The 23,943-nt window shown below is 45.3% G+C and overlaps 1 protein-coding gene across 7 annotated transcripts in view; it reads left to right on the top strand.

Annotated features, from left to right (window-relative positions):
* Positions 1–23,943, top strand: part of fam135b (family with sequence similarity 135 member B) — a 528,209-nt gene that overhangs the window by 460,886 nt on the left and 43,380 nt on the right. For all 7 annotated transcript variants that reach the window (XM_070895461.1, XM_070895487.1, XM_070895479.1 and 4 more), the window contains 3 exons: positions 404–2,456; positions 8,566–8,732; positions 22,643–22,734. In XM_070895461.1, the coding sequence (XP_070751562.1) occupies positions 404–2,456; positions 8,566–8,732; positions 22,643–22,734 (2,312 nt within the window). The remainder of the gene's footprint in view (positions 1–403; positions 2,457–8,565; positions 8,733–22,642; positions 22,735–23,943) is intronic.

Genomic DNA, 23,943 nt, shown 5'->3' with positions numbered 1-23,943 from the left:
AAATGCTGTCGACTGGAAAAAAAATTTTAAATCGCATGCGCAGAAGGCCATTGATGGGGAAGCTTTTGCCTTCCACATCGCTGGCCGTTCGTTGGGCGAGCGTCACATCGCTGACCTTTCGCATCGCCCATTTGACATCGCTGGCCTATCGCCGAGTGGAAAATCGTCATCCAAAAAATGGGCAATGAGCCAGCGGTCAGTAGGGCTGGGACATCGAACATCGCTGGAACATCGCCCATTTTTTGGGTGATAGACAGCCAAGTGGAAAGTCTAGCCCTTAAGTTGCCTCTTTCAGAATTCTAATTGGAAAGTCATTGGTTTGCGCTGCGCGCTCACACACTTAGGAAATGGCTTGAGATGTTCGAGTATGTGGTTTTTACTTTATTTACTTTTCCCTTCACAGCTAACCACGGGTTTGACAGCGACACATCCAATAAGGAGGTGGGACCGAAGCTGAATCCTGTGTTCGACACTCGCGTTTCAGAGTTTGGAAGTTTACCAGTTGGAGTGAAAGGGTTCCAGCAAGCACGAGATGGCGGCTTGACTTCTGAGGCCTTGACGATGCTTGCGACAAGGACTGAAACTGTTTCCTTGGAAACGATGTACAACTCTGTGGATTTGGCTGCTTTTGTCAGCCAAGAATATGATGAATTTAGTGAGGCCGAAATCAAAAGCATTCAGAGCTCCTCAGACGTGGAAAAGTGTATTGGTCAGTGTCAAGGGGAACTCTCTACAATCTATGAAAATCATACTGAATTGCTCAGATTGAATGAAAAGTCATCGAGTTCTGAGCAGCAAGAATCTGTCCCTGAAGCATTAGTCAAACAGACTAGGTCAACATCAGGCTTGATGTATATTGAGGTAAAACCCAGTAACAAAGATCCTTATCGTGGTGAGACCGTGTTGGTAGTTTGCTCCCCAAATATAACAGATACAAATGAGTTGTCTGTATCTAATGACTGTGAACTTAGTGAGAAAGAGGAATTCAGTGAACTGGGTTTGGACTTGTCGCATCCTGTAGTTAACTCTGAAGATATGGACATCGAACAAGAATCTATAAGAAGAAGAATTGAGTGTGCTGACTATCCCATTATATCTGGGGCCATGAAACGATCTCTTTCAATAATATCTGATTCTGGAATAGAGAGTGAACCCAGTTCAGTGGCTTGGTCAGAGATGCGTAAACCTCTGGATTTATCTAGTGACCGGGACCTTGTACAACAGATAGTTAGAGCGCAAGCAGTCCATAGGAACTCACTGGAGGGTGGTCAGACTGAAAGTGGCACCAGTCTGCCGAGTGGAATTCAGGCTTCTTTGACATCAATCAGTTCCTTGCCTTTCGAAGACGAAGAAGAGGTGGCACTCAGCAAGTTGACCAAATCTGTCTCAGCCCCACAGATCAGTAGCTCAGATCAGACGGACGAAACTGCTGACTCTTTCGCGCAGGATCAGACTGTTGATAAACAACAATGGGTCAGTGAGCATCCCTCAGAAAAGGCAGAGGGAGGCAAACAAGAAACACATTCAGTTCAAAGTGATAGCAGTGATGTATTTGATTCCCCGACAGATAAAGATATCCTGCATACGACTACAGAAGATTCAGTGCTGGACAGTGGCAGCACAACAGGGGCTACTGAAAAGACCACTATTGCGACAATAGCCAATAATCAGTGGTTTTCCTCTGAAGTGAATAGTGATTGCCACCATCATACATTGGATGCTGATGGCCTTAAGGATTCAACAAATCACGCTTTTAAAGAGCTTGTGTGTAAGAAGGTGGACTTTAATGAGTTATTAGATACAGATATTAATACTTCTGACCCTGACAGTCACACAGAGGAAATTAAATCTTTACAACTTCCCCTTTCTGATGAGCTTCAAAATGACCAACATGGTTCATTTGGCGACAAGTTGCCAAATGCCGAATATGTGCCGAACACGAGTGATGAGACATCGATGTGTAAAGTGACTGCACAACCTGGCCTGACAACAGAAACACTGGAGCCCATCACAGCTACTTACAGTGACGTCATTTTGACAGACAGAACATGTCATGAAGAAGACCCCTGCCTCCACGAAGGAAAACTAGAAACTGGAATCAGAATGGACCAGCATTATGATAGCTGTAGCCAATTACAGGATGAGCAAGGGGGCGAAAAGCTGCCAGTTGGCAGCAACAACGGTGAACTCCAACCTCTGGTTGATGGTGGAAATTCTTCTGGAACTGGTGGCTCAGGCATGGTATTTGAGAAAAGAAACATGGTTGAGGTGGTGAATCTTTCTGTTTCATGCACAGCCACATGTCTGCCATTTTCTTCCATGCTCAGGGATTCTCCAGTTGCCTTTCCTTCAAAGCAGGTGGCGTCTCCCATCACCAGACAACCCATGGGCTCTTTTGGAGTTGTCTCAGCGAATTCACAGGACACTGATGCAGAAACCAACGAGAGAATGGAGAGGTAAAGTTTCAACCAGTTACTGATTTAAATGTACCTCGCCCTGTGGCTTTGTGGGTAAGGACATGGCACTGAGACATTCAGGGCAGGGGCAGATTGGGTTCAGTGTTAGAGCTGGGTTAGACTATCTCAACTGGAGCATCGGTATGGCAGACCCAACTGGCTGAAATACCACCACTGACAGTAGGAACAGAAAAAAAAATGGTCTGGATTTCGAACATCCCAGCATCGATCGGAACAGGATTAAGCTTTGCCACACATGGTAAATTAGCTAGCCAGTAATCACTATCACACACATCAGACAGATTTATTATGATTCAAAGTAAAAAGAGTTTCAGCAACTATATTGGCCCGGAATTTGCGGTCCTGATGACGGTGAACTGGCAGCGTTCATTTTGCCTTTGAAACTGACGGCAACTTTAAGATTTAACGCGTGCGCAGCCTAACGCGGAAATCCTGAATTTGCGAGCTGTTATTCACTGCCCTGGCACAGTCTGCGCTGTGCCCCCCACCTCATCCCCCGCACCGGCAATCAGTGTAATCTGTCAAATCATGGAAACTGACGAAAACGTTGGCTCTTCCGCGGTAATACCACGATTAAATACCCCATTAAAAACTAAACCCTTCTGGATTAGGTGTAACTGGGGTTTTAACAGCGGATTTACTGTTAAACAAAGGTTATAGCCCTTAAAAACTAATGTCAATTTTGTGAAGTATCAAATTTATCCATTATAATAAAAATGTTAATTTTTAAGAAGAAACTAAAACAATAAAATGTAATTTTTAAAAGTTTGTTGAACCTTATTTCAGATTTGCCTTTCCTCCGTGTGAGAGCCCAATCTTTGTTTTGCTCTCTCTAACATTTATAAGAAGTTAGAATCAAAGGGGCCGAAATTGATGATCCTACCGCCGGCTGCTACCGAGTTTTCTCGGCGGTTTCTCTGTTTTTTCGCCGCTCTCCCCTCCGTGGGAGATTGGTGAGGCCCTCATGCCGGCAGTTTGCAAAGTCCCGACTCCAGCCTCGGCATAACTTTCTCCAGGATTCCATTTGCCGCCCAGAATCCCACCTACCGCCCAGAATTGGCGTGTAACACCCATTTGTACCACTGGGCGCTTTTTTCTTCATTTTTTACAAAATTTCCGCCCAAAGTACCGTCAGGATGTTAGCGGTCTTTTCGACGGTAAATGGGCGGAACTTGCCTTTGATCAATTTCGACGCCAAAGGAGCTTACCCACTTCCTAGTTCGCTGTCTGTGAGAATTCTGCGTTCTGATTGGCTGCTTAGACAGCTTGTTGACAGCACAGAAGTTCTTTGCTGGGAATCCCCATTTACTGGTCGATTTCAATTATGAGTCGGAATATCCAAAATTCTCGCTGGAGGTCGCGAGATCTTTGTGCGAAGCTTGCTTTGTGGCCAGGGGCGAACGATTCACTTCGCACTGCCTACAAATTAGAGGCTCACGTCTGCTTGTAGCAATCCCATCAATTCATATCGGGATAAAATGCAGCACATCCCAGAACACAGAAACAACATGCTGCAGATTTCCACTCATTGGAGTGCAGTACATAGAGTAGGAGATCAAATAATACACAGAGCAGCAGACAGAGCACCTTTGCCCTGCTACACCACTTCAAGTGAAAGTGAGGACCTAAATAGCAACATTTGGCCGAGATATCTGAAAGCAATTATGTTGTTTAATGTCTTGTCTAGAATTGCTTCTGCAATCTAATTTGAGTTATTCCCCAAACTATTCTGTAGACATGCCACTTAGTTTGTCACAAAGACAATGACAATCGTTTTAAATTATGTTTTGAATAATCTCAGTTGTCATCCAGCATGTATGTGCAGCCAGAGATCCTTACTCCCCACTGTACTAAAATACATTGCCTGAAAAATTAATATATCTACTGGTTTCACCTTACAGTTTGTTTAAGAAGACATTGTAACACTGACATGTAGCAACTTGTTCACTTAGGGTGATATTGATGTGTATTTTCTTTCATTAGTTTAAACTTCAAAATATTTTCATGTGCATCAAGGCATGGGATTTTGTGTTGGGGAAAGCAGCATGTTTTCACGTTTCACTATCTATGGTCAGCATTAAGTGGTCCCATGTTAGGAAGAGCACTACAATCTAGATATATGATCAGTTGAATTCCACAAGTGACATTCCATGGTCCAGACAGTACACGGACGAAGGAAGGCTTGCTTTTAAATAACCTGCTTATGTTTACATGATCTCCGCTTTTCTCAATTTCATTTTGCAATGATATTAAGTTCAGTTCTGTCAATCTTTCAGATGAGGCCCCGCCTGCTCTCTCAGGTGGATGTAAAAGACCCCATGGCAGCATTTTGAAGAAGAGCAGGGAAGTTCTCCCGGTGTCCTGGCCAATATTTATCCCTCAATCAACATCACTAAAAACAGATTATCTGTTCATTATCACATTGCTGTTGTGGGAGCTTGCTGTGCGCAAATTGGCTGCCGCATTTCCTACCTTACAACAGTGATTACACTTCAAAAGTAATTCATTGGCTGTAAATGCTTTTGGATGTCCGGTGCTCATGAAAGGCGCTATATAAATGCAAGTCTTACCTATCTTGAAAGAAAAACATCCTTTTCACCGAGGCTGACTGGTTTTACCCAGTGGGTAGTGGTCACTGTGCATTGAATGATCTGATGGTATTGGGGAAAATTCATCAGTGATCAAGCGGTAGAGATTTAACTTGGGCAGTGGCGCTAAACAGCGGTATCGCTTTGGCCGCCTGTAACATGCTCGATTAATATTCAGTTCTGTTGTCATTAATGGAACTGAATATAGGGTGGGGATTATAACGGGCAGCAGATACAATACCACCTAGTTTGAGTTACCAACTCAGCAAGCCAATCAGCATCTGTGAAGAGAACAGTCAATTTAATTTTGGGTATGGCCCCTTCTTCGTCTCTGGATCAGTTCCTATGGACTGGAGGGTAGCTAATGTAACACCACTTTTTAAAAAAGGAGGGAGAGAGAAAACAGGGAATTATAGACCGGTTAGCCTGACATCAGTAGTGGGGAAAATGTTGGAATCAATTATTAAAGATGAAATAGCAGCGCATTTGGAAAGCAGTGACAGGATCGGTCCAAGTCAGCATGGATTTATGAAAGGGAAATCATGCTTGACAAATCTTCTAGAAACTTTTGAGGATGTAACTAGTAGAGTGGAAAGGAAGAACCAGTGGATGTGGTGTATTTAGACTTTCAAAAGGCTTTTGACAAGGTTCCACACAAGAGATTGTTGTGCAAAAATTAAAGCACATGGTATTGGGGAGTAATGTACTGACGTGGATAGAGAACTGGTTGGCAAACAGTAAGCAGAGAGTCGGGATAAACGGGTCCTTTTCAGAATGGCAGGCAGTGACTAGTGGGGTGCCGCAGGGCTCAGTGCTGGGACCCCAGCTCTTACAATATACATCAGTGATTTAGATGAAGGAATTGAGTGTAATATCTCCAAGTTTGCAGATAACACGAAGCTGGGTGGCAGTGTGAGCTGTGAGGGTTAGTTGGACAGGTTAGGTGAGTGGGCAAATGTATAGCAGATGCAGTATAATGTGGATAAATGTGAGGTTATCCACTTTGGGGCCAACAACATGAAGGCAGAATGTTATCTGAATGGCGGCAGATTAGGAAAAGGGGAGGTGCAACGAGACCTGGGTGTCATGGTACATCAGTCATTGAAAGTTGGCATGCAGGTGCAGCAGGCGGTGAAGAAGGCAAATGGCATATTGGCTTTCATAGCTAGGGGATTTGAGTATAGGAGCAGGGAGGTCTTACTGCAGTTGTACATGGCCTTGGTGAGGCCTCATCTGGAATATTGTGTTCAGTTTTGGTCTCCTAATCTGAGGAAGGACGTTCTTGCTATTGTGGGAGTGCAGCGAAGGTTCACCAGACTGATTCCCGGGATGGCAGGACTGACATATGAGGAGAGACTGGATCGACTGGCCCTGTATTCACTGAAGTTTAGAAGGATGAAAGGGGATCTCATAGAAACATATAAAATTCTGACGGTACTGGAATGGTTAGATGCAGGAAGAATGTTCCCGATGTTGGGGAAATCCAGAACCAGGAGTCACAGTCTAAGGATAAGGGGGTAAACCATTTAGGACCGAGATGAGGAGAAACTTCTTCACTCAGAGAGTTGTTAACCTGTGGAATTCTCTACCGCAGAGAGAATGAGTTGATGCCAGTTCGTTAGAAATATAGAAACATAGAAAATAGGTGCAGGAGTAGGCCATTCAGCCCTTCTAGCCTGCACCGCCATTCAATGAGTTCATGGCTGAACATGCAACTTCAGTACCCCCTTCCTGCTTTCTCGCCATACCCCTTGATCCCCCGAGTAGTAAGGACTTCATCTAACTCCCTTTTGAATATATTTAGTGAATTGGCCTCAACTACTTTCTGTGGTAGAGAATTCCACAGGTTCACCACTCTCTGGGTGAAGAAGTTTCTCCTCATCTCGGTCCTAAATGGCTTACCCCTTATCCTTAGACTGTGACCTCTGGTTCTGGACTTCCCCAACATTGGGAACATTCTTCCTGCATCTAACCTGTCTAAACACGTCAGAATTTTAAACGTTTCTATGAGGTCCCCTCTCATTCTTCTGAACTCCAGTGAATACAAGCCCAGTTGATCCAGTCTTTCTTGATAGGTCAGTCCCACCATCCCGGGAATCAGTCTGGTGAATCTTCGCTGCACTCCCTCAATAGCAAGAATGTCCTTCCTCAAGTTAGGAAACCAAAACTGTACACAATACTCCAGGTGTGGCCTCACCAAGGCCCTGTACAACTGTAGCAACACCTCCCTGCCCCTGTACTCAAATCCCCTCGCTATGAAGGCCAATATGCCATTTGCTTTCTTAACCGCCTGCTGTACCTACATGCCAACCTTCAATGACTGATGTACCATGACACCCAGGTCTCGTTGCACCGCCCCTTTTCCTAATCTGTCACCATTCAGATAATAGTCTGTCTCTCTGTTTTTACCCCCAAAGTGGATAACCTCACATTTATCCACATTATACTTCATCTGCCATGCATTTGCCCACTCACCTAACCTATCCAAGTCACTCTGCAGCCTCATAGCATCCTCCTCGCAGCTCACACTGCCACCCAACTTAGTGTCATCCGCAAATTTGGAGATACTACATTTAATCCCCTCGTCTAAATCATTAATGTACAATGTAAACAGATATATTCAAGATGAAGTTAGATATTGCCCTTATGGCTAAAGGGATCAAGGAGTATGGAGAGAAAGCAGGAAAGGGGTACTGAGGTGAATGATCAGCCATGATCTTATTGAATGGTGGTGCAGGCTCGAAGGGCCGAATGGCCTACTCCTGCACCTATTTTCTATGTTTCTATGTTTCCTCCAAAACATAAACACCTGAAACATTAACTTGACTCTTGTCTCCTGATGCTGACTGACCTGCTGAGTGCTTCGAGCATTCTTCTTTCGCATGAAACGTTAAACCGAGGTCCCATCTACTCCCCACTACCTGGACGTAAAAGATTCCATGGCACTATTTTCGAAGAACAGCAAGGAATTTCTCCCCAGTGACCTCGGCTAGCATTTCTGAACAGATTATCTGGTCATTATCATGTTGCTGTTTGTGAGACCATGCTATGCGCAAATTGACTGTTGTAGCTTCTGTGTTACAACAGTGGCTGCACTTCAGAAGTATTTCACTGGCTGTAAAACGCTTTGATATGTCCTGAGTTTGTGAAAGACGCTATATAAATGCATCTTCTTTCTTCTTTACCCCCTCGAAATAAGGCTGCTTGAAGAAAATATTGACATATTAGACCCATTAGAAATTGGGTATATCCCGTCCCTAAATGGAGAGGTCCTCTTAAAATCCCTGAAAGTGAAAGTACTTATATTATAAACCTTTTGTAATGTGTAAAAGATGTAAGGGCATTTACCCTGTTCAAATAGGGATTCTGGGAGTGTGAAATTTAAGGGCGGAATATTGTACTAGCAATTAGAGATGGGCAATGAATGCTGGTCTTGCCCACATCCTATGAATAAATTAATAAAACACTTCTCCATCTACATTGTAACTTTTTTTTTGCAGTTTTGTTCAGGCTAAAGACGAGTTGATCAAGGGACTGAAGTTTGAAGGTTTCTTGTACAGTGACTTGCCTTTTCTGGCTTCGGATATCCCATACTTCACCCCAGAAGAAGAGGAGGAGAATTTGGAGGAGGGAATCCACCTGGTTATCTGTGTTCATGGACTGGATGGTAAGTAGTGACCATGGAGTTAGCATTTACAATAATACCCTCCCCCACTCACCCAGCACTAAAGAGGAGAATTACTAGCAGGATTTTCCTTGTTCTTGTATTCACTGGGAACCACATTTGTGATCACAATCTCTCCACTGTATGGACTGTGCCTGTATGTTCTGAGGTTTTCTCTCTCTCTAAAGTAAACCAACGCTATGGTGGTAGGTCTCTTCCATCAGCCATAGATGCCAGTGGAAACCTTCCATTAAAAAGTTTGGAACTGAGATGATGAACCTGAATGGTTCTTGAATTTTATATGTTCCTTTTGAAGTACCCTGAAACTGTCGCTGAGATTGGCAGACACAGCTCTGAATTAAATGTAGCATCTTCCTGGTCCTTATGATGCAACAGCACACTGACGGGGAAATTCAACCCGTTTGCGTCGGCCGTTAAGGTCGGTTTGGAAGAAAAAAATCAGACTCCGGTTGCAGTGACTGAAACCCCAGATCTCCGTTGCTCACCACTTCCCCACCTTACCATCCCTCTGGCACAGGACATCGCAGTGTCCTCCTGGGTACAAAGCTGAAATGAGAGGCACCACAAAACAAAGAGTCCAAACTTGTAAAGTCATCAATTCGAATTCAACACAACAATGCCAACCAATCACCCTTGTACATTCCCTTAGTGCCTTTCTTTCGTGTTTCCTTTCCTAATCTAGTGTTCCTATGCAGTGGTTACCCAGTGGCTGCTGGAAAGCTGCTGACCTTCAGTGGGGACACTGCAGATGGCCTTGCTGGATGACCTCGAGGAGCTGGTGGCTGGGAGTGTGAAATCGATTAACGGTGTTTCTTTTTCACTCTCCTCTCCCTCTTCTTGGTTAACCACTGGCTGGGCAGGCTAGATTTCCTGGATGTCTGGAATGAGGAAGGCACAAGGGTAGGATTGTGGTGAGGAGAGGGGGCTAAAGCAAGAGGTGCAAGTTTACACCACGTGCAGTTTGCAAATCTGAAGAGATTGTGGGAAGAGGGGGAAGTGGGATGTGAGAAAACATAGAAACATAGAAATTTACAACGCAGAAGGAGGCCATTTCGGCCCATCGTGTCCGCACCGGCCGACAAAGAGCCACACGGCCCTTGGCCAGCAGCCCTAAAAGTTACATATAAGCCTATGAGCAATGACGGAAAGGCAAAGAGCATCCAGCCCAACCAGTCCGCCTCACACAACTGCGACACCCCTATTACTAAAAACATTGACACTCGACCCCAACTGGAGCCATGTGCTGTCCTGGGAGAGGTAAAAACCAGATAAAAACCCAGGCCAATTTAGGGAGAAGAAATCTGGGAAAACTCCTCTCCAACCCATCCAGGCGATCGAAACTAGTCCAGGAGATCACCCTGGCCATATTCTATTCCCTGCCGTACTTACCATTATATCTGCTTCATCCAACAAAAGGTCATCCAGTCTAATCCCAAGTACCAGCTCTAGGTCCGTAATGTAGTGTATGGAGAAAGAGCCAGATGGAACACTGTGAGCTCAAAGTAAAGTGTGACCATAGATTTTTATTGCAGTTCTCCAGAGTGCCTCGCCAACCTGTGAAGCCTCCTTAAATACCTGTGCTCCCTTGAGACTCCAGGGGCTGAGCTCTCTGGTGGCTGTACAGAGTAAAATATAAGTTTACATATATAACAACACTCCGCCACCCCCTCCCAGCCCCCTTCCAAGGTCAGTAGTGTAACTATTTACAATGTGAGTCGATCTGGGGCCCTTCTTGCCCTGGTTAATCGTCTTGGTGTGAAAGCTGGTGTTGTTGAATCATTTGTTCCTCGCTGGGTTGCTGTGCAGCTGACCTTTCTGGGCGATTGCCACTGGTGTGTATGTTGGGGGATCAAAAAAGGTAGGGTCCAAGGTGGGTTGCTCAGGATAGTCTGTGAATCTGAGTTTGATTTGGTCCAAGTGTTTCCGGTGAATGAGTCCATTTGAAAGTTTGACCCGAAACACCCTGCTCCCCTCTTTGGTCACGACAGTGCCGGGAAGTCACTTGGGACCTTGTCCATAATTGAAAACAAATACAGGATCATTGATTTCAATCTTGCGTGACACATTTGCGCTATTATAGTATGCACTTTGTTGAAGCCGCCTGCTCTCTACTTGTTCATGTAGATCAGGGTGAACTAACGAGAACCTTGTCTTAAGTGCTCTTTTCATGAGCAGTTCAGCAGGTGGGATCCCAGTGAGTGAGTGGGGTCTCATGCAGTAGCTAAGCAGGACTCAGGATAGGCGAGTCTGCAGCGAGCCTTCAGTTACCCTCTTCAAGCCTTGCTTGATGGTTTGCACTGCTCTCTCTGCCTGATCATTGGACGCTGTTTTTTAAACGGGGCAGATGTTACATGTTTAATCTCGTTACGGGTCATGAATTCTTTGAACTCAGCACTTATGGTCAGTTTCCAATTCGAATTTTAGCCCAAACAGGTATTGATGCGTTTTCTTTACCCCATAGACACATGCTAACGCTTCTTTCTCAATCATATTGTAGGCTCTCTCAGCCTTAGACAGACTCCTGGATGCATAAGCAACCGGTTGCAGTTTCCCGATTATTAGCTTGCTGCAATACACACCTGACGCCATATGATGACGCATCACATGCTAGTACCAAACGCTTACATGGATCATACAACACAAGCAATTTGTTTGAACATAACAATTTTCTCGCTTTTACAAAGGCATTTTCTTGGCTTTTACCCCAAACCCATTCATCCCCTTTTCGTAGTAAGACATGTTATGGTTCTAACAGTGTGCTGAGACGCGGTAAGAAGTTACCAAAGTAGTTCAGGAGTCCCAGAAACGACCGCAGCTCCGTCACGTTCTGTGGCCTCGGTGCGTTCTCGATTGCCTCCGTCTTCGAGTTGTTGGGCCTGATGCCGTCCGCCGCAATCCTCCTTCCCAGGAACTCCACTTCAGGCACCAGGAAAACGCACTGCGAGCGTTTTAACCTGAGCCCCACACGATTGAGTCAACTAAGAACCTCCTCCAAGTTCTGCAGATGCTCGACTGTGTTCCGACCTGTGACCAAGATGTCGTCCTGGAAGACCACGGTGTGCAGGACCGACTTCAGTAAATTTTCCATGTTTCTCTGGAATATTGCCGCCCCCGATCGGATTCCAAACAGGCATCTGTTATAAACAAAAAGACCTTTGTGCATGTTGATGCAGGTGAGGGCCTTCGATGATTCCTCCAATCCCTGCGTCATGTAGGCTGAAGTCAGATCCAGCTTCGTGAACGTCTTTCCTCCCGCCAGCGTTGCAAAGAGGTCGTCGGTATTGGTCCTGCAGGGGAGAAACGATTGATAGTTACTTTGTAATCGCCACAGATTCTGACGATGCCATCTCCCTTGAAAACTGGGACGATAGGACTGGCCCACTCGTTGAACTTGATCAGGGAAATGATGCCCTGTCGTTGCAACCGGTCTAGCTTGATCTCTATGCTTTCTCTCATCATGTACAGTACTGCTTTCGCCTTGTGATGGATGGGTCGCGCCCCCGGAATTAGGTGGATCTGTACTTTTGCTCCTTGGAATTTCCCGATGCCTGGTTTGAACACTGAAGGAAATTTGTTTCAGACCTGGGCATACGAAGTGTCGTCAGCGGGCGATAGCGTTCGGACGTCGTCCCAGTTCCAGCGTATCTTTCCCAGCCAGCTCCTGCTGAACAGCGGGGTCCATCGCCTGGTACCATCCAGAGTGGTAGCTTGTGCACCGCTCCATCGTAGGAGACCTTTACGGCAGCACTGCCGATTACAGGAATCGGTTCTTTCTTGTAAGTTCTTAGTTTCGAGCGAAGTGGAGTTAAGACTGGCCTTGAGGCCTTGTTGCACCACAACCTTTCGAAAGTCTTTTTGTCCATTATGGACTAGCTCGCGCTCGTGTCCAGCTCCATTGACACCGGGAATCCATTTAGTTCAACATTCAACATTATCGGGGGACAATTCGTGGTGAATGTGTGCACTCCATGTACCTCTGCCTCCTCGATCTGAGGCTCTGGTGCGTGTGATTCTTCGTGGATCTGTCCTCTGCAATATGGTGGTTTGCAGGTTTAACAAACTTTGCAGCTCGCCTGCACACTCGTTGGAGGTGCCCCATTGTTCCACAGTCCTTGCAAACGTACATTTTGAATCGGATTGAATGGAAATGATCACCCCCGCAGAGCCAACAAGGTGTTAATGGCCTTGCATTCATCACCCTTGATGGTGGACTCTGAAACATCTGCGGATGTGTAACTGCAGTTATGTGTGACCTGCCCTGTACATTACGATTCGAAAAGAACATCACTTTGTTCACAGTACTTTCGCTGCACTTTTGTGCGGAGAGATTTGCTTCGTATTGTCACTGGTGGCAATGAACGCCTGGGCTATCGCTACTCAAGGTTGGGGTCTCGACAGTCAAAAGTTTGCGAAGTATGGTTTCGTGGCCAATGCCAAGTACGAAAAAGTCTCTGAGCATGTGCTCCAAATGTCCTTCAAATTCGCAATGTCCTGCAAGGCATCTTAGCTCGGCGACATAACTCACCACTTCCTGGCCTTCAGACCTTTTGTAGGTGTAGAACCGGTACCTTGCCATCAGAACACTTTCCCTCGGGTTCAAATGCTCTCGGACCAGTGTGCACAAATCGTTGTACGATTTCTCCATGGGTTTCGCTGGAGTGAGCAGATTCTTCATGAGGCCATGCGTTGGTGCCTCACAGACGGTGAGGAGGATCGCCCTTCGTTTGGCAGCGTTCTCTTTCCCATCTAGCTCGTTGGCCACGAAGTATTGGTCGAGTCGCTCCACAAAAGTTTCCCAATCATTTCCCTCCGAGAATTTCTCCAGGATGCCCACTGTTCTCTGCATCTTTGGCTTCGCTATCTGTATCTCGTCGCCAGTTGCAGTATAGAAACATAGAAACATAGAAAATAGGTGCAGGAGTAGGCCATTCGGCCCTTCTAGCCTGCACCGCCATTCAATGAGTTCATGGCTGAACATGCAACTTCAGTATCCCATTCCTGCTTTCTCGCCATACCCCTTGATCCCCCTAGTAGTAAGGACCTCATCTAACTCCTTTTTGAATATATTTAGTGAATTGGCCTCAACAACTTTCTGTGGTAGAGAATTCCACAGGTTCACCACTCTCTGGGTGAAGACGTTTCTCCTCATCTCGGTCCTAAATGGCTTACCCCTTATCTTTAGACTGTGACCCCTGGTTCTAGACTTCCCCAACATTGGGAACATTCTTCCTGCATCTAACCTGTCTAAACACGTCAGAATTTTAAACGTTTCTATGAGGTCCCCTCTCATTCTTCTGAACTCCAGTGAATACAAGCCCAGTTGATCCAGTCTTTCTTGATAGGTCAGTCCCGCCATCCCGGGAATCAGTCTGGTGAACCTTCGCTGCACTCCCTCAATAGCAAGAATGTCCTTCCTCAGGTTAGGAGACCAAAACTGTACACAATACTCCAGGTGTGGCCTCACCAATGCTCTGTACAACTGCAGCAACACCTCCCTGCCCCTGTACTCAAATCCCCTTGCTATGAAGGCCAACATGCCATTTGCTTTCTTAACCGCCTGCTGCACCTGCATGCCAACCTTCAATGACTGATGTACCATGACACCCAGGTCTCTTTGCACCTCCCCTTTTCCTAATCTGTCACCATTCAGATAATAGTCTGTCTCTCTGTTTTTACCACCAAAGTGGATAACCTCATATTTATCCACATTATACTTCATCTGCCATGCATTTGCCCACTCACCTAACCTATCCAAGTCGCTCTGCAGCCTCACAGCATCCTCCTCGCAGCTCACACTGCCACCCAACTTAGTGTCATCCGCAAATTTGGAGATACTACATTTAATCCCCTCATCTAAATTATTAATGTACAGTGTAGACAGCTGGGGCCCCAGCACAGAACCTTGCGGTACCCCACTAGTCACTGCCTGCCATTCTGAAAAGTACCCATTTACTCCTACTCTTTGCTTCCTGTCTGACAACCAGTTCTCAATCCATGTCAGTACACTACCCCCAATCCCATGTGCTCTAACTTTGCACATCAATCTCTTGTGTGGGACCTTGTCGAACGCCTTCTGAAAGTCCAAATATACCACATCAACTGGTTCTCCCTTGTCCACTCTACTGGAAACATCCTCAAAAAATTCCAGAAGATTTGTCAAGCATGATTTCCCTTTCACAAATCCACGCTGACTTGGTACCAATGACATAGGTAAAAAAAGGGATGAGTTCCTACGAAATGAATTTAAGGAGCTAGGAGCTAAATTAAAAAGTAGGACCTCAAAAGTAGTAATCTCGGGATTGCTACCAGTGCCACGTGCTAGTCAGAGTAGGAATCGCAGGATAGCTCAGATGAATATGTGGCTTGAGCAATGGTGCAGCAGGGAGGGATTCAAATTCCTGGGGCATTGGAACCGGTTCTGGGGGAGGTGGGACCAGTACAATCCGGACGGTCTGCACCTGGGCAGAATCGGAACCAATGTCCTCGGGGGAGTGTTTGCTAGTGCTGTTGGGGAGGAGTTAAACTAATATGGCAGGGGGATGGGAACCAATGCAGGGAAATAGAGGGAAACAAAAAGGAGGCAAAAACAAAAGACAGAAAGGAGATGAGGAAAAGTGGAGGGCAGAGAAACCCAAGGCAAAGAAAAAAAAGGGCCATTGTACAGCAAAATTCTAAAAGGACAGAGGGTGTTAAAAAAACAAGCCTAAAGGCTTTGTGTCTTAATGCAAGGAGTATCCGCAATAAGGTGGATGAATTAACTGTGCAAATAGATGTTAACAAATATGATGTGATTGGGATTACGGAGACGTGGCTCCAGGATGATCAGGGCTGGGAACTCAACATCCAGGGGTATTCAACATTCAGGAAGGATAGAATAAAAGGAAAAGGAGGTGGGGTAGCATTGCTGGTTAAAGAGGAGATTAATGCAATAGTTAGGAAAGACATTAGCTTGGATGATGTGGAATCTATATGGGTAGAGCTGCAGAACACCAAAGGGCAAAAAACGTTAGTGGGAGTTGTGTACAGACCTCCAAACAGTAGTAGTGATGTTGGGGAGGGCATCAAACAGGAAATTAGGGGTGCGTGCAATAAAGGTGCAGCAGTTATAATGGGTGACTTTAATATGCACATAGATTGGGCTAACCAAACTGGAAGCAATACGGTGGAGGAGGATTTTCTGGAGTGCATAAGGGATGGTTTTTTAGACCATTATGTCGAGGAACCAACTAGGGGGGAGGCCATCTTAGACTGGGTGTTATGTAATGAGAAAGGATTAATTAGCAATCTCGTTGTGCGAGGCCCCTTGGGGAAGAGTGACCATAATATGGTGGAATTCTGCATTAGGATGGAGAATGAAACAGTTAATTCAGAGACCATGGTCCAGAACTTAAAGAAGGCTAACTTTGAAGGTATGAGGCGTGAATTGGCTGAGATGGATTGGCGAATGATACTTAAGGGGTTGACTGTGGATGGGCAATGGCAGACATTTAGAGACCGCATGGATGAACTACAACAATTGTACATTCCTGTCTGGCATAGAAATAAAAAAGGGAAGGTGGCTCAACCGTGGCTATCAAGGGAAATCAGGGATAGTATTAAAGCCAAGGAAGTGGCATACAAATTGGCCAGAAATAGCAGCGAACCTGGGGACTGGGAGAAATTTAGAACTCAGCAGAGGAGGACAAAGGGTTTGATTAGGGCAGGGAAAATGGAGTATGAGAAGAAGCTTGCAGGGAACATTAAGACGGATTGCAAAAGTTTCTATAGATATGTAAAGAGAAAAAGGTTAGTAAAGACAAACGTAGGTCCCCTGCAGTCAGAATCAGGGGAAGTCATAACGTGGAAAAAAAAAATGGCGGACCAATTGAACAAGTACTTTGGTTCGGTATTCACGAAGGAGGACACGAACAACCTTCCGGTTATAAAAGGGGTCGGGGGGTCTAGTAAGGAGGAGGAACTGAGGGAAATCCTTATTAGCCGGGAAATTGTGTTGGGGAAATTGATGGGATTGAAGGCCGATAAATCCCCAGGGCCTGATGGACTGCATCCCAGAGTACTTAAGGAGGTGGCCTTGGAAATAGTGGATGCGTTGACAGTCATTTTCCAACATTCCATTGACTCTGGATCAGTTCCTATGGAGTGGAGGGTAGCCAATGTAACCCCACTTTTTAAAAAAGGAGGGAGAGAGAAAACAGGGAATTATAGACTGGTCAGCCTGACATCGGTAGTGGGTAAAATGATGGAATCAATTATTAAGGATGTCATAGCAGTGCATTTGGAAAGAGGTGACATGATAGGTCCAAGTCAGCATGGATTTGTGAAAGGGAAATCATGCTTGACAAATCTTCTGGAATTTTTTGAGGATGTTTCCAGTAGAGTGGATAAGGGAGAACCAGTTGATGTGGTATATTTGGACTTTGAGAAGGCGTTCGACAAGGTCCCACACAAGAGATTGATGTGCAAAGTTAGAGCACATGGGATTGGGGGTAGTGTACTGACATGGATTGAGAACTGGTTGTCAGACAGGAAGCAAAGAGTAGGAGTAAATGGGTACTTTTCAGAATGGCAGGCAGTGACTAGTGGGGTACCGCAAGGTTCTGTGCTGGGGCCCCAGCTGTTTACACTGTACATTAATGATTTAGATGAGGGGATTAAATGTAGTATCTCCAAATTTGCGGATGACACTAAGTTGGGTGGCAGTGTGAGCTGCGAGGAGGATGCTGTGAGGCTGCAGAGCGACTTGGATAGGTTAGGTGAGTGGGCAAATGCATGGCAGATGAAGTATAATGTGGATAATTGTGAGGTTATCCACTTTGGTGGTAAAAACAGAGAGACAGACTATTATCTGAATGGTGACAGATTAGGAAAAGGGGAGGTGCAAAGAGACCTGGGTGTCATGGTACATCAGTCATTGAAGGTTGGCATGCAGGTGCAGCAGGCGGTTAAGAAAGCAAATGGCATGTTGGCCTTCATAGCAAGGGGATTTGAGTACAGGGGCAGGGAGGTGTTGCTACAGTTGTACAGGGCATTGGTGAGGCCACACCTGGAGTATTGTGTACAGTTTTGGTCTCCTAACCTGAGGAAGGACATTCTTGCTATTGAGGGAGTGCAGCGAAGGTTCACCAGACTGATTCCCGGGATGGCGGGACTGACCTATCAAGAAAGACTGGATCAACTGGGCTTGTATTCACTGGAGTTCAGAAGAATGAGAGGGGACCTCATAGAAACATATAAAATTCTGACGGGGTTAGACAGGTTAGATGCAGGAAGAATGTTCCCAATGTTGGGGAAGTCCAGAACCAGGGGTCACAGTCTAAGGATAAGGGGTAAGCCATTTAGGACCGAGATGCGGAGGAACTTCTTCACCCAGAGAGTGGTGAACCTGTGGAATTCTCTACCACAGAAAGTTGTTGAGGCCAATTCACTAAATATATTCAAAAAGGAGTTAGATGAGGTCCTTACTGCTCGGGGGATCAAGGGGTATGGCGAGAAAGCAGGAATGGGGTACTGAAGTTGAATGTTCAGCCATGAACTCATTGAATGGCGGTGCAGGCTAGAAGGGCCGAATGGCCTACTCCTGCACCTATTTTCTATGTTTCTATGTTTAACCTTCATGACCAGTCTACCATGTGGGACCTTATCAAAAGCTAGAGTCCAGATACACTACATCGTACGCACTACCCTCATCGACCCTCTTGGTTACCTCCTCAGAAAATTCAATCAGACATGATTAGACAGACATGATCTTCCCTTAACAAATCCGTGCTGACTGATCCTAATTAATCCTTGCCTTTCCAAATGCAGATTTATCCTGCCTTTCAGGACTTTTTCCAATAATTTTCCCACCACTGAGGTTAGGCTGACAGGCCTGTAATCACACGGTCTATCCCTTTCTCCCTTCTTAAACAAGGGTACTACATTAGCAGTCCTCCAATCCTCCAATCCGCCAGCACCATGCCCATATCCAAAGAGGACTGGAAGATTATGGTCATGGCCTCTGCTATTTCCTCTTTTACTTCGCTCAACAACCTGGGATCCATTTCATCCGGGCCGGCGGACTTATCTACTTTCAAAGCTGCTAAACCCCTTAATACTTCCTCTCTCACTATATTTATTTACTCCAGAATATCACACTCCTCCTCGATATCAGTATCTGCATTACCCCTTTCCTTTGTGAAAACAGATGCAAAGTATTCGTTAAGAACCCTCCCAACATCTTCCACCTCCACATAAAGATTATCCTCATGGTCTTTAATCGGCCCTACCCTTTCCTTAGTTACCCTCTTGCTCTTAATATATTTAAAGAACATCTTAGAGATTTCCTTAATTTTACTGGCCAAGAATTTCTCGTGCTCTCGCTTAGCATTCGTAATATCCTTTTTAATTTTGCCTCTTAACTTTCTTTATTCCTCTAAAGATTCTATAGTATTTAGCCATTAATATATGACATAAGCGTCCCTTTTTTTCTTAATCCTCCCCAGTAAGTCTCTTGACATCCTGGGGGCTCTAGAATTATTTTTCCCAGCCTTTTTCTTTAAGGGCACATGTTTGGCCTGAGCTTTCTGGATTTCCTCATTAAATACCTCCCACTGTACTGACACTGATTTACCCACAAGTAGCTGTTTCCAGTCCACCATGACCAAATCACTCCTTAACTTTGAAAATTAGCTTTTTCCCAATTCGGAACTTCTTTCCAGTCCTATTCTTGTCCTTATCCATAACCAACTTGAATCTGACTGAAGTATGGTCACTGGCACCCAAGTGCTCTCCCACTAATATCCCTTCAACCTGCCCAGCTTCATTTCCCAAAACTAAATCCAGACCGCCCCCTCTCCTGTTGGGCTCACTACATACTGACTAAAAAAGTTCTCTTGAATGCATTTCAAGAATTCCGCACCCTCTATACCCTTCACACTCAATTTGTCCCAGTCAATGTTTGGATAGTTAAAATCCCCTACTATTACTACCCTATGGTTTTTGGACTTCACAGCAATTTGCCTACATATTTGCTCCTCTATCTCCCTCCCACTGTTTGGGGGTCTATAATACACGCCCAGCAGTGTGAGCGCCCATTTTTTATTTTTCAATTCGACCCATATGGCCTCATTTGATGATCCCTCTAACATATCATCCCTCCTCACCGCTGTAATAGTTTCTTTAATCAGTACTACAACTCACCCCCCCACCCCCCGTCTTTTTACCCCCCTCTCTATCTTGTCTAAAAATCCTGTAGCCAGGAATATTGATCTGCCAAACCTGCCCCTCTTTCAGCCAAGTTTCTGTAATGGTTATAATGTCATACTCCCAAGTGTCTACCTGTGCTCTTAGCTCATCCACCTTATTCGCTATACTCCTTGCATTAAAGTATATACCATTCAGCACAGGAGGACCTCCTTGCTTACTACATACTAAACCCTGTTTCCTCTGTCTTACAGATTCGCTTTCTAGATTCTTGCTATCCAACTCCTGCTTTACTTCCTTCCCTTTTGAATTCGTTCTCAAGTTCCCATCCCCCTGCCAAGCTAGTTTAAACTCTCCCCAACAGCACTAGTAAAACTCCCCGCGAGGATATTGGTCCTGGCGCTGTTGAGGTGCAACCTGTCCGATTTGTACAGGTCCCAATGCCTCAAGAATTTAAAGCCCTCCCTCCTACACCAACTTTCCAGCCACATGTTCATCCTCTCTATCCTTCCATTCTTATACTCATTAGCACCGTGGCACCGGAAGTAACCCAGAGATTTCCACCTTTTGAGGTCCTACCCTTTAATTTTTTTATTCCGAGCTCCCTGTAGGACCTCATCCCTTATTTTACCTACGTCGTTAGTCCCGATATAGACCACAACCTCTGGGTGTTTACCCTTCCCCCCCCCCCCCCCAAGGATACCCTGCGTCCACTCTGACATCCTTGACCCTGGCACCAGAGAGGCACAAAACCATTCGGGAGTCATGTCTACAGCCGCAGAAACGCCTGTCTGTTCCCCTAACTATAGAATCCCATATCACGAGGGCTCTTTTGTTCTTTGAAGGAGGACAACATATGAGGATACCGGCACCTTGTATTCTTTCAGCCCCGCCGCTGGCTAAGGGCTCAGCCATGCCCCTGCCAAGAATGGCCAGCACCGTCTCCTTCAAGGGGGTGAGGTGAAGCTTGGAATGTGAGGTGTACCTTGTGATTGGTGGAGATTGTTGGTAGGTGAGTGAGGCGGTTGTGCATTGAGCAATTTGGGAGACTAGTGGTGCAGTTGGTAGGAGACGGCTTTTGAACATGCATTCACTGACATTGACCACTTGACTGAGTTCATGAAATTTCTTTGGGCACTGACTGGCAGTGACTGCCTCAGCGATCTGGTTCCACATCCTTCTTTCTGGAAGGTCTCCGGGCCCCCTGTGGGTAGAGGAACTCTTTTCCTGTGTTGACCCCCTGCACAAAGCTGGAGTGCTGCATCCACGACCCTGGGGGCCCTTTCCCTGGCCTGTTGAACCCTTTGGGTAAGTGCTGAAGCACTTTTAACATGTTTCATTAGCAGAAGCAGTTCACCTTTAAGAGGTGCAGACTGCCTTTAAGAAGAGCAGGTTAGCTTTAGCGTTAGGCTGTGTGCTGCAATCATTACAATTAGTTGACGTTATCTAATTTTTGGGCACTGTGTGGTGCATTTTACCCATTGAAAGATTAAGAGAGCTTGCTTTTAAAAAGGCATTTATGTGGGTCATATAATCACAAAGATGATAGCATGTTAGCGTAACAAGCTTAACATTTTTTGAAAGCCAGAATTTCCTCTTTCCTTCTTTACTCATGGGAAAAAAGGCTATTTAACCCATAAAAGCCTGTTGTTGGCGCAGTCCATGCATGCCCACCTCAAATATGGACTTCCCCCTGCCCACCAGCACCAAATACTCCAAGCTCTCTTCCTCACTCCAATGTGAATCAAACAGTTCTATTAATATTTATTTCACCTTCAATCCCCTTTCTCAACAGTTTTTAAGGTGTCAGTTAAACTTTTTTCTGGTAATCTGTTTCACATATCCACTATCCTGTGGGGGAGGAAGGAAACAATTCTACTCATTTATAATCTTGTTCGAAACTTTTGAATTTTATAAATGTATCTATGTTTGCTGTCCAAGTTTAATTGCATGTGTAGCTCTAAACTTACTTATATTAAGCCCAGACTCGACATATTTTGCTTCCAAGAGAATGGGCTAAAATCTCCCAGGAATGCGACAGTGCCATTTTAGGGACTGCACAACCCTGGCTCAGAGCGACTGCCCAACTTTCCCTTTTCTCTTGGCTGCATGACCTCTGGTTGCTGCTGCACTGTGCCATAGTTGATGTCATGAACTTGTGGTGGAGCAAGCTACATATGCCCTCTTATTCAGTGGTGCAGCAGGCTGGACCCTTGGTACACTGTGATCCTCTGATGCTCTTCCTGTTGCATCATTCTTAGTAGAAATTGTGTTTTCTGAGACAAATGTGTCAGCTGTGGCTCAGTGGACAGCACACTCACCTCTGAGTCAGAAGGTTGTTGGTTCAAGTCCCACTCCAGGGACTTGAGCACATAAATCAGTGCAGTGCTGAGGAAGTGCTGCACTGTTGGAGGTGCTGTCTTTCGGATGAGACGCTAAACCGAGGCCCCGTCTGCTCTCTCAGGTGGACATAAAAAATCCTATGGCACTATTTCGAAGAAGAGCTGGGGAGTCCTGGCCAATATTTATCCCTCAATCACCATAACAAAAACAGGTTAGGCACATATAAGATCAGTCTTATACTCACACTAGTTCCATAGACTTGCACACATCCCAGGACTCAATGGGATCAGAAGTAGAAATTCAGTTAATTTCCATCTTCTTTCAGCTGCAGGAACTGAGATGAGTTAAAGAATGCTTATTCATTTCAGGTAACAGCGCAGATCTAAGACTTGTGAAGACTTTTATTGAGCTGGGGCTTCCTGGAGCCAAACTGGATTTCTTAATGTCAGAAAGGAACCAGGTAGGGAATGATAAGGTTACCTGGGTCACTAATCTTATCTGTGGGGAATAAACTCTTAGTTCTTTGTTAATCATGAGATCTATTAGAACAGGAGATGAAAAGAAAAAAAGAGGAAAACCTGAAATAAAAATAGTGCATTCTGGAAATGGCGCAGCATTAAAAAAATGTAGGTTAGGCTTTTCTTCTCTGAAACATAGGCCCGTAAATTGCGGTCAGGGCGAAGCAAAGGTGTTCTGCCCTAATATCTCCTTATGTGGCTCGATGTCAAATTTTAGAAACATAGAAAATAGGTGCAGGAGTAGGCCATTCGGCCCTTCGAGCCTGCACCACCATTCAATTTGATAATCGCTCCTGTGAAGACGTTCCACTACGTTAAAGGTGCTATATAAATACAAGTTGTAGTTGTTGTTGCACGTCCATCCGCACTCGCTGTCTAGACTTGCACATAATGGTCATGAATGCCAGGTGCCAGAAGGCGGCTAGTGCCCATGGAACCTTATCCCAGCACAAGGCAGGAGAGGAGACGGTGGCAAAAAACAGGCCAGCAATTAAACACATGGTGTGAAAAATAATAAAACCTACAAGCTTAAACCAACATCAGTCTCTGGTGGATTAGGATTGTCAGCGGCTGATATCCTTCCTGAAGAACAGAATGTAACACCTCGTAAATTAAAAACTGCAGGATGCCAGATGTTTCAAAGCAGCTCCATTTGACAGTACTGACAAAGGACACTAGAGGGAGCTATTACCTTATAAATGAACAAGCCGAGCTTCTTTGTCTTTTACTGTCTTGTGCTGCCTTTACTATTCAAAAGGCACATTCAATTTTCACACTGTAGTGCTGGATCTTTATGGGAAAACTAAGCTGCTTAAATTCAGGGGTTGTGCCAGAAACCCCATTTTGTCTGACATTCACTGGTCGAACTCATCCAGGAGCAATTTGAAATTTGGGGAGTCCACTTGCTCCTTAATGGGTGTACAGGTTACCCATCATACAAAATATGGCTTCCTCTCTCTTTGCTGGCTGTCCCTTCCATGCAGCAATTTTTCTTCCCCCAGTTTGGCATGACCACGACCTGAGGGGAACAGCATTAAAAATACTCACTCTAGATGTATTAACATTGGATGGCCAGTGGGGGGAAACCTTTGTCCTGCAATTTCACAGTGAGGGTTTGATAGTATCGTGGTTATGTTACTTAAAAAAAAAAT

This window comes from Pristiophorus japonicus, chromosome 1 (genome assembly GCF_044704955.1).
Source record: "Pristiophorus japonicus isolate sPriJap1 chromosome 1, sPriJap1.hap1, whole genome shotgun sequence".
NCBI lineage: Eukaryota > Metazoa > Chordata > Chondrichthyes > Pristiophoridae > Pristiophorus > Pristiophorus japonicus.
The sequence above is the reverse complement of the archived record's forward strand: the minus strand, read 5'-3'. Positions and strand labels throughout refer to the sequence as shown.